We start from the raw sequence: 11,958 nt of genomic DNA on the forward strand, positions 1-11,958 counted from the left end.
CAACTTTCTATTTCAAAAGAAAGAAAAAACGATTTTTGCAGTTTTTCATCGTGTGATTTCTGCTCACTGCTTAACTAATTATTAAGTAATAAACATTTAACCATTTCAAGCTGAGACAATAATTTCCGCTAGTCTTATACTCTCTTTTGAAAACATTGATGGTCCAACAAGGTAAGGCTTTACATAATAACACATGAGAATGGTTTGTTTTTATCTTCCTTTGTTTCTGTATATTACCCACAATAAAAAAGTACTTATATTAATGACATCGACATCTTATGCAAAATAAATGAGTCATTATTACATAACCCTTTTTTTTTGGTCTACAAGGAAATTATTTTTACAATGAAATAATTTATGTAATATCATCTAAATTTACTTTAAATTAGCAAAAAATAGCTATTTTTAATTTTTACATTTTCTTCCATTTGTCAAGTAGAAACATTTGGAAGAGAATAGATTCTTTATTGTTCTTAGTGTATATATGCTTAGTAGCCGACTGGGAATTCAAGTTTCGAGAATGAGATGACTTATTGTTGCTTTCAGTGGAGATGTGCTAGGTGGCCTGGTGTCTTCTGTTGTGTGATAACTCTAGTTCAGAAGTTTTTTTTACTTTTGTTACACCACTATTGATGTCAGACATAGCATGAGTTTTGGAGACGTAGCATGAATTTAGGAGATACTCTGGATTCGCGTGCAAACTAGTGTGAAATTGGATATCGGATCCTAACTCTTTCTTTCTTTCTGAATATCACGCGATCACTGAGTTATACAAGTTGTACCTGAAACAAATTTTCGTTGTAGGTACTAAGCTTGTCTTCTTTTTGGTCACAGTACGAAGTGCAAGTTTGGGTTTGGTCAGCAAAGTTTTGTGTTACAAATGTGTATTAGTGTGTGTCTTCATAATACCTCTGATTGGGATTGGAAAGTACCCTTACACTACACACAAGAAGGAGCTAAGGGGTTCAGCTCCACTTTCTGGGTACCTGATGTTATCATATTGTGGGTCTGGAGCTGAGAATTCGTGAGAAAGTCTTCGTTACGAACATCACACTGAAGCTTTCTGGGGTCATCGGTCCTTTTGTTGTCAGTTTTATGAATATTAGAGCTAGACACAGTTAGTTCATTATTAACTTGGTCGTGGTCAAGAGTAATGGCAACCATTTATCGTTTCTTTACTTAACGATCGTTGGGTGATCACTTGGTAGGTCACACAAGGAAGAACTGATAGGTTGGTCACTAGTAACATTAACCAAAGGCACAGAGTCTTTTAAATGGCGTGTTTGGACGTGTTTATCTAACAAATACTCTACATGGAAATTCTCACCGCAAAAGCCACAGGGGTATTGCTTCTTGTGCGTGTTCAAATGTTCCCCAAGCAGGACTTCCGTTGAAAAGCTCTGGTTGCATAAAAGGCAATAGAATTGGCGAAGCTGGAACAAGTGTGCCACCTTCACGTGGAACTGGAAGTCTAACTCTGAGCAGAATACGGCGTTACAGGAGGTGCATTTTAATGCAATGTTCTCGTGACTGTGCTGCACAGAAAAGTGAGCCTGAATACTCACCTTGGAATCAAACAACTCTCTACACAGTGAACATCGGTACAAGGGGAGAGCATGGATTTCAAGAAGGTGCTTTTGAAGTTCGTCTGGTTTTGAGAATAGTTTCAAACAACACTGGCAACCATACTCTGTTGTTTTAGCCAAGAAATGATTGATCACGTGATTTCCTAGTTGTTCTTCTGTGAGAAATGAGCTGTGACATTCAGAGCATTTATACATCTGATATTCGCTACTCTGATGATTTTCCTGGTGCGTTCGGAAAGTTTCAAAATCCGGAAAAGGGGTGTTACATTGAACACACAGCAGAGGTAGTGAAAATGAACTAAGATTGTATGTTCTTCCTTCTGCGTTAGTAGATCCATGATTAAGGATTTTACTGTTTGTATCTTTCTGATATTCGTTGTTCTTGGACTTAGAAATGTTCAAAGTTAACACAGGAGTTTCATGTACAGTTTTAACATGTTCGGTTAGCTGAGCTACATTGGAAAATCTCATGGTGCACTGTGAGCAGTAAAAATTTTCCTGCGCAACCAAGTCAAAGGCACTCGTAGTGTGGGCATCGATCGAATGTTTCTGAAGTTTGTACAGATCATTAAATTTCATATGGCAATACTTGCAGTTAAACCTTCTATCTAAACTCTGAAGCTGGATGTGTTCTAGAACGTCCACTCGAGAGAAATGAAAGAAATCTCTACTAGGGGGCACATGGATAGCTTGAACATGAAGTTGAAGGGCTTCCAGAGAAGAGAAACTTGATTTAGAGCAAAATCCACATTCTAATTTTGGAGATAACGAATTAACTTTGGAATTGCCATGGAGAGTTTTCCTTCTTCTATCCTCGTGACTCTTTGAAAGAAAACAATAGTGATTTGAAATATAAGCATGCCTAGAGAGTTAATTGTGATTTGAAATATACACATCTGTAGGGAATTAGAAAATACTTGTGATTTGAAATATACACATGTCTAGAGAATTAGAAACCAGTTGTGAAATATAGAGAAGCAAGGTGGTAAAATAATACAGTTGTTTATATAATTCTACTATTTTTGTAAAAAAAAGTGAGAGGTATCTATTAGTTTTGAAATGAATAAGACGTACATAATTATACATATGTATGTGAATTTAAAAAATATCAGAAGTAATATGAGATTTAATGGATTTGAAATTGAAACCAACACTTCAAGATATACTCTATCTAAGCTATCAAGATTTAAGATCCCTACAACAAATCAAGTGAACTCGGAATCAGTAGCTTAACTACTCCTATATGCTGAAGGGGTTAAGGAAAAGGCCTAGCGAAGAAAAATATCTTGTGAATATATATTCGTAAAACTTGGTTTAAATACAATATATTATACTGGGATATCAGAAAACATAATTATTAGTTCAAAATATTTTCTTAAGAGGATAGTATATTAGAATTACATATGACAAAGTTTGGGATTTTAATGAGTAGCATTAACTGTATGGCTGATAATTTAAGCTTATTCGTGTAGATGTTACTTATATCATATCCTCACTGGAGGTAGTTTCAGAAATCAGTTGATGTTTATAGTGCAAAGTTACACAATAAGCTACCCGCGTTATGTCCGGCACAGGAATCGAACCCCCATATTTTTGCCTTGTAAATCTGCTGACCCACTAAGGTACAAGTAAGAACATAAAATTAGATACGAGAAGCCAATTTTAACTAAGCCTGACAATTTGTATTCTTTGACGAAGTCTTTGTTGAAGTAGCTGAGAAATCAGTTTAAAGTCTAAAAATTACACTTATTAACAATTGAAATATTATAATTGGTAATGTAACGCTTCTTTGGAGCTTAGAATATACAATGACTAAGAGAGCGTCACTACGATTAGGTTTGAAATCAATGTTAAGTCTAATAACTGGGTGTATACTGCTTGACAAAGTAGACATTGAAATTAACTTTGTTGAGTCCATTTGAGGCCTAACATATTAGCTAGAACGTCACTGATGTTTTGTTTTATTTGGAATAGTTGTAATTATGACTCATAATTTATAAAAGCTGATCACCTGCAAAACTACTATTGTATCAGACCCATTCTTAGTTAAAATCAGACCTAAAAGTATCACATTAACACTTTAATTTATGTATATTAAACATTCTAGACGAAATGGGTCTGGTTTTTAGGTGTTGAAATACTATAATCACCTTTTTATGTGCGAGCAAGTCATCAGTGCTATGGAATGTTTCTTGACAGAGGGAACATTTGTGCTGATTCTCCGTACGGTGGTGCTGTTCCAAATGTACTTTTAATGCATCGAAGGACGGATACACTAAACTACAGAATACACAGCAATAATTCATGTCGTTCGGATCTTCACGGTGAGATTCAGTGTGATTCTGAAATAAGAAGGCGAGTTCACAGTCGTTACAAATGATATACTGATGCAATTAAGACAAGTTACATTGTCAGCGACGGTAATACATCTCGAAACACACGTTTGAAACCTGTCATTTTTACATTTCTAATTACTGCTTAAGACAAACGATAAATTATTATTAGTTTTCTATATGCAGGCAGCATTAAAAGAACCGAAAATAGCACATGTGTACTAATGTGATGTGATCTTTTTCAAGAAGAAAAAATCCTAGGTGTGTGTGTTGAATGGATTATAAGTAAAATATTTCGTAGAAAATGATCAGTTTTATCTTTAACAGTAATATTGCATATATTATTATGACTATGATTGAAACCGAGTTTATCTTGAACTTATCGTGTCGAAAATTAAAATTAGGAGTATTGGAAATTATTTAGTTGTAACCAGTAATGAAATTATCCTTATAGAAACGTAGGTTGTTACCTTCGCCAACATCTGGTCTCATAGCAATGTTGGTATATCACAGGCTTAAAAGAGCTTCCATACGCTCTCCATATGCGGGTTATATTCTTAGGGAAGAGGGGGGTGTATTTTTAATTGAACAACTTTCTTTGGTTAGCCAGAAGTGGACACATGAATCAGGATTAAATTTATCAAAATGGTGCCTAACCAGTTTAAAAACTAACAGAGCAGGAGTCTTTGCCATTCATAGAGTATTTCAAAGTCAGAATCACAGTGAGACTAGGCTGACAGAAACCTCTTTGGCAATCAATGCTTGAAACTAAGATTGAATTTATAGTAGCCATAGAGAACTCAGCGGTTTCTCCACTTCCATAAAAAACAGAAAAGAAAAAATAGGTCGGTCTGAATACGGAAGGAGGGACTGTATATGGAGCATCAAGTTTTCTGCAAGTTAACTGTACTTCTTCATTCACTATTCAAATAGAACTGCTTGATTCAAGAATAATAATAATAAAAGCAATAAGCCCGCTTTGTTTGGATTTACAAAAACAACAGAAACAGAGTTCCAGTGAGTTTCGGCAGAATTTCACCCCGGATGTAATTTAAAAGCTTATATTTCTTACAGTTTTTAGACTATCTTGTAGAATAAATAACAATGATAAAATATCGCATCCTAATATTTTCTGCCTGTTTTTTTACTTTTCGCACCTGTTAATAAAGTAAAATATTAACCCTGAAAGTACCGATTTGTTTTTTGTACAGTTCGGTATCGATACTGTCCACATATTGTATCATATTGACTAATTCTATGCTGTGTTTTTTGTGTCACAATAATCAGTGTAAAGAACTGACCCAAAAACGAATGAAATTACTAAGTTTCTAAGGAAAGTAAACATGGCGCCTCAGCCGAAATTACTCAGATTAACTGTAACGTCCATGGTAATTTGTTTGATATATTATTTTGAGTGACTCAATACGTAATCAAAAAAGTCATGGATGTACAAGTAAGCAGGTTAGTGGTATAGACAGTTTAGAAAAATGCGTTTTAAAAGCAGAACCCATCAGTAGTTCTACAGTTAACATATATTTTTGTGTTTTTATCTCTCCGCAAAGAGACATACTGTTTTTTGTTTTTTCATTGTTTCTTTTTCTAAAAACTTTTCAATTGACCGTCATTCCTGGGCAGACTGATATCAAACTCGGTAAGGTTTTTATTATTTTATTTTCATTTAAGCGTTTTTAAAAATTTTATGAGGTAAAAGGTCAAACAACCCCAAAATATATGTTTGGACTCCTGTGATGACATATTTATAGCAATCGTGATGAGAACTGGCACTAATAAAAATTTTAATGCGCCCAAACTATTGGCATAAAAAAGTTGAATTTACCCATTTCGAGTCTTTTAAGGGGGCACAACCCACAAACAAGCATAATTTTGGGGTTTTGGTTAATTACTCAGCCACATTTTGACGAACTTACATGGGGTTTGGTGGAAAGATACTTTTCTACAGGTCCCACACATTGACAAACAAAAATGATGGACTTGTCTATTTTTAGTAATTATAGGAGGGGTCAAGATGCCATCCAAAGCATAATTCTGTGTTTGTTTTTTTATAACTACCCCGCCATATTTCAGCCAATTTACATGAGATTTGGTACAAAGATACTTTTTTGCAGGTTTCTTACAGAGATGTCAACAATTTTGGAAATTTTGTCTTTTGCTCAATTTTTCAGCAACAAAAGTATGATTTGGTTGTTTTTTTTTTGTTGTGTGTGTGAACTATTTCATGTGTACATGAACCAATTTACATGGGATTTGATACAAAGGTACCATATTGCAGGTCCAAAGCACTGATAAAGACACTTTTCGATTTTTATGGTGTCAAAATTGGCCATGTTGGAATTGCGTGGCGGACAGATGTTGCATTCACCCGCGAAAGTTGTCCTTAATAGTTGAAACATCCAAAACCTTTTTCGCCACTTTAACTGAAGTTAAAGCACATCTTCGCTGTTGGTCCCGGTTTTCTTAGGTTACTCTAATCTCAATCATTCAATTAGTTCACATTTTTACAATTCGCTCTTGGTAGCCTCTGAAGTGAGTATTCTATCAAAGCTACTCATTGCTGTAACAGTAAAAGATAGTTGTCCTGAATTAAATTTTATCCAGAAAAGATATATTTCACTGTCTTAAATTGTCTCCCCTTCATACACACAACAAAACTGTAGACTCTCTATGTCTGGGCTCTGTCTAGACTGTGTTTATTAATCCACTCAACTGGCCCGGCATGGCCAGATCGTTAGGGCGCTCGACTCGCAATCTGAGGGTGGCGGGTTCGAATCCCCGTCATGCTCGCCGTTTCAGCTGTGGGGGCGTTATAATGTGACGGTCAATCCCACTATTCGTTGGTAAAAGAGTAGCCCAAAAGTTGGCGGTTGGTGGTGATGACTAGATGGTTTCCCTCTAGTCTTACACTGCTAAATTAGGGACGGCTAGCGCAGATAGCCCTCGTGTAGCTTCGCGCGAATTTTAAAAAAAAACAAAAAAAACACCCAACTCTTGCCTTTGTGTCTTTTATGAAAAGGAAGAAAAAGAAAAATTTATTGCTTCAATGCTACTGATAATTGTGTTTTTTCAGACGATACGTCGTCTATGATAGCGTTTCTTAACTTTTCAATTCCAAGGATTGGTTCGCTGCCTTTCTAAACTCCCGTGGACCGCTAAAATGTAAGCACACTTTGAATATTCTCTCAGTTTTTTCATTTGTTTCTTCTTGTGAAATCCCACGAAACGGCAAGGTGCTTGTGGCGGAATGGACTGATGGTTGAGGAACACTGATCTGTGTAATCCATTAGAAATGACAGCTAAAGCCAGGCTACTTTTAATGTGACTGTCTATTGAACTTACTAGGGCTAACAGTTAGAGCCATGATAACTTTAATGGAATGTGTATGGAACCCATTAGGGTTGAAAGCTAAAGCTTAGGTGTTTTAATGTGGCTGTCTATGGAACCTATTAGGGTTGACAGCTAGAGCCAGGCTACCTTTAACGGGACTGTCTATGGAACCCATTGAGTTTCTGACGTGTTGACTTATTTTTGCTTCTTTCGTTTTATATGTTACGTCAGTAGTTATGACAAATGTCACCAACGTTCCAAACATTTACTGAAATAACTGTACTCTGCTATACTACTGTTCTAACTAAGAATACCTCTAAAATTAATATAACTCGAAGTAGAAAATACAATTATGTATTCATAGGCAAACAGGGGATCCATAACTTACCCATAATGCTCTTACACTGTTTACTTTATGTTATAGCTCTTGAAAGTTCTCTGACATACGTATTAAAACTTCAAACTGTGAACATGTACAGCAGTGCTGCAACCTGACGGATTTAGTTTAGATATTTTATGCATTTCCCTGTCAACTTATGAGTTTATGCGATTATCGTAAGGCATAACTATGGGACTTTTAAACGATAAGGATCAGTGTGTATGTGTGTATTTTATTATAGCAAAGCCACATCGGGCTATCTGCTGTGTCCACCGAGGTAAATCGAACCCCTGATTTTAGCATTGTAAATCCGAAGACTTACCGCTGTCCCAACGGAGGACTAATGATTAGTATAGATGTAAGATGCAGAAGTGGGGTTGATGGCTAAATATTTTATAACCGTTCGTACAAACAGAACTCGCAGAAATGAGGTTGACGGTATCCCACATCTGTATCAGGGTTTGGTTAAAATACAACCTGAACACGAATGCATTAAATAATTTTCCTTCCTGTAGTGATAAAAATATATAAAAAAACGTTTAATGAAAATTATTGAACTAGAGGAATGCATTATACGGTTTTTTTAGTTGTTTTTTCAACAAACGCATATTTTAACACAATACGAAGATTCTTAAACAGCTAAATAGTCGGAACTTTATAGTAATGTTTTATTAACTTTCTCATTTGAACGTGTTCATAATTGTTTTTATAAAATATACGTGTCTGTAATTATTGTAGAATACAGTTGTGAAATAACCAGCAACTATTAGAAAACTTGAAAAAACAAATGATTCAATATTTAAAAATAAGCTGATATTAGGAGTGTGCAAGTGTAATGAGGGTTAACCACACTATATAGAAACAGCTTTGTCGATCGTGCCCAGTCTGATGGCTATGGTTATATAGTGCTGCCCGATACAGGAATTTCTAGTATAATAAGCTTTTGCGAGGGACGGCGAGTTCAATCTTGAGAAACTTGACCCAGATCTCCCACTGTGTGTGAATGATGGCTTCAATTCAGGAGATTAAGAACACAAAAACTTCATTAGAGCTGTATCTGGAAACTGGAGTTTACGTGTTTGAAGGTGTGGTTCCAGTTTGTTTATCCATATTTTTCGTGAAAACTGATTTTATAGTGTGACTGAAAACTTGAGAACTTTAGAATTGTGAGCCTTCCTCAACTTCAAAACCTTGTTTATTATGTTGTTGAAGGTACCAGAAGACATGCCAATATCGTCGCAATGAATTTTGGATCAGAAGGTTTTCTGTTGAAGGTATCACAAGATATGCCAATATTGTCGCAATGAATTTCGGATCACGAAGTTTTCTGTTGAAGGTACCAGAAAACACGCCAATATTGTCGCAATGAAGTTTGGATCAGAAGGTTTTCTGTTGAGGGTACCACAAGATATGCCAATATTGTCGCAATGAATTTTGGATCACGGAGTTTTCTGTTGAAGGTACCAGAAGACACGCCAATATTGTCGCAATGAATTTTGGATCACAGAGTTTTCTGTTGCAACTTTTCAGATGAGAGCCATATTGCGGATTGGATTGAGAAGTGTTTCTCGAACTTGCCGCTGTACTAAACTCTACGGAGCGAGATTTTCTGCCTGTATGACTCCTTCAGCGTTCTGTATTACTTGATCCCACACTGTTTGATAATCTCGTTATAAGAATGTGCGTCTTCAGAAATAGTTGTGGCAAAACGATCCGACCATAGGAAACTGTGGCGGCATCGAACTCTCGATGCCACTGGGGGAGGGGGGGGGGGTCTGTCGAATGGTTAGGAATTTGAGGTGGATCAAATACATAGGTACTCAACATGTCTTCCATGGCGCCACAGTCTAATCTGCAGCAACATACCACTGCATTAGAATTGGCAAACAGTTCTCATAAAGTGTGATTAATCCTCTGTAGAATGTGGTTTGCCACGACCATCGAGGACATGGTGTGCAAGAGAACATGCAAGAAAGATAGCGCTAATAAACAAGAGTAAAATACGGTATAGTGTATTAAAATATCATATTTTGAATAAGATAATTCGATGACGAGGAACCCACTTTGAGACTAATAATGGCTGGAGACGGCTTGAATGGGTAATGAAGAAAAACTTTAATATAAGTTTAAGCCGTTTCCAGCCATTATGAATAAGATAATATTATAATCCTACCTTTAGCTCTTGAGATGAGCTGAATGACTTGGAGCAAAACAAACAACGGAAGGCTAGTGATGCTGGTGGGGTTCTTTCCTTTTTATGGCTTTGCATGTGCGAGGTGAGGGCAGCTGCAGTGTTGTACCCACGGTTGCAGACGGTGCACTGGAAAGGTTTGGCGTTGTCATGAGTCTTCATGTGGATCTTCAGGTGGTCACTTCGGGAGAAAGCGGACTCGCAATGCTGACAGCGGTACCGCTTGTCACCCGTGTGCAGCTTGATGTGCCGATCGCGGCTCCGCTTGTGTTTGAACAGGCGTTGGCAATAGTCGCACTTAAACTGCAATATACCGCTGTGTATCTGTACAATGGAAAGGTAATATTGATCAATCAGTATGCTGTTTTGAAAGAATAAATGCAAGTAAAAAAATAAAAATATTTATATCATTAATGATTCGTAGCAACATCTGGAAACTTTTGTCAAATGACAGAAGTTGCATGCACAAACTGTTCTGCATCCATATGAATAAAGTCACTATTTTAATACTGAACAAAATAGTAAGAAAAACCTGGTCCCTTAGAGCAGTGGTTTCCAAGCATTTTTCACTAACGATACTCTTACCCACTTAACTTGATTTGCGCGTCACTCTTACTGCCACATGCAATATTTTCTGTGGAATGTTTTTTTAAGTTCTTAATTATTCTTCGTTTGGCAAAACTCTCGAGAGATCCCTAGAAACTTGACGCGACACGCAGTTTTGAAACCACTCCGTTAGAAATTGTAAAAAAAAAATCCTAAATTATTCAAAGTAAAGCCTTTAATCGCTTGAAGTTGTAAGATCCTTGAAGGTGTATTTTACATTCGCAACAATTTAATCTTTAAATGGATCTTAGTATTAGAGAAAGAAATAATCGAATTGTTCCCAGAAAATGTTACTTTAGTTACTATGTATTTAGTGACAAGTGGGGTTAATAGTAGTGATGTAGCGGTGCCAATTAAATCCTACTCAATTTCCAGTTCTTGAGTCATATATAGGCTGCATTTTAAACCATTTATATAACCAACGAGCGTATTCGAGTCATAAAGCTACAGTTGATAAATTATCCACATCATAAAATCTATTATAATGATATTCAATTTTGGTCTGTCCTGAAAACGTGCGCGCACCTTACTTTCTAAAAGCGCATGCATGCGCATTTGATCACAACGGATATAAACAATAGGCGGATTAAGTATAATTTAGTAGACATTTTGTACAACAACATATTAGAAGCTTATCAAAGTTTTAAAAAAACGGTCTGACATTAGATCCTAGAACAACATTATAAGTTTATCTTTCGATAGTATTAAATACGGTAAAATTTAGCCTTACCTAAACTATAGCAAAAACGTACACACGTTATTGTGTTAATTTATCTCTTTATCAAATACAAGCAGAGGTAACCCGTCCCTTATCCGGGTTATGAACTTACAAAAATGTGGGCGTGGATGCTATGATAATTAACACAAAAACCATAACTTTCACATAATTTCTTTATAACATAACACATTATTATAGTATTCATTATTACCTCATCAAAAGTTTTGTCTAAGCTTAAATAATTCGGCCCGGCATGGCCAGGTGGTTAGAGCGCTCAACTCGCAATCGGTTCAAATCCCCGTCACACCAAACATGCTCGCCCTTTTAGCCCTGGGGGCGTTATAATATTATGGTCAGTACCACTATTCGTTGATAAAAGAGTAGCCCAATAGTTGGCGGTGGGTGGTAATGACTAGCTGCCTTCCCTTTAGTCTTGCACTGCTAAATTAGGGACGGCTAGTACATTAACCCTCGTGTAGCTTTGCGCAAAACAAACTAAATAACTCAATATGTATATATTTGAAACATGGTATACACTATGAGTTGGTCAGGGTGACTATGTATGAAAAGGTAGCGGCCAAATTAATTGGCGGTCACTAGCCACAGAAGCGTTTGACGGGGCGAAGTTGAAAGGTCACAGGTCAAAGTAGGAAGTGGATAAAATTCAGGAAACGGCTCTTCATATCAGTCTTATGGTGGCTGAGTTTATGTATTATTGTATTAGTGTCGGCCTTTTTTTTTCATTTCATTCCTCCACAGCGAGTGCTAACGCACTCTGTGAGATATACACTGAGTGGTCACAA

The 11,958-nt window shown here is 36.4% G+C and overlaps 1 protein-coding gene across 2 annotated transcripts in view; it reads right to left on the reverse strand.

Moving 5' to 3' along the window:
- Positions 1–443: 443 nt before the first annotated feature.
- Positions 444–11,958, reverse strand: part of LOC106470550 (zinc finger protein 423-like) — a 73,006-nt gene continuing 61,491 nt past the window's right edge. For both annotated transcript variants that reach the window (XM_022400138.1, XM_013931114.2), the window contains exons 3-5: positions 9,814–10,155; positions 3,737–3,928; positions 444–2,408 (exon numbers count right to left, since the gene is read on the reverse strand). In XM_022400138.1, the coding sequence (XP_022255846.1) occupies positions 1,176–2,408; positions 3,737–3,928; positions 9,814–10,155 (1,767 nt within the window). In that variant the 3' untranslated portion in view covers positions 444–1,175. The remainder of the gene's footprint in view (positions 2,409–3,736; positions 3,929–9,813; positions 10,156–11,958) is intronic.

Source organism: Limulus polyphemus, unplaced genomic scaffold (genome assembly GCF_000517525.1).
Source record: "Limulus polyphemus unplaced genomic scaffold, Limulus_polyphemus-2.1.2 Scaffold106, whole genome shotgun sequence".
Lineage (NCBI taxonomy): Eukaryota > Metazoa > Arthropoda > Merostomata > Xiphosura > Limulidae > Limulus > Limulus polyphemus.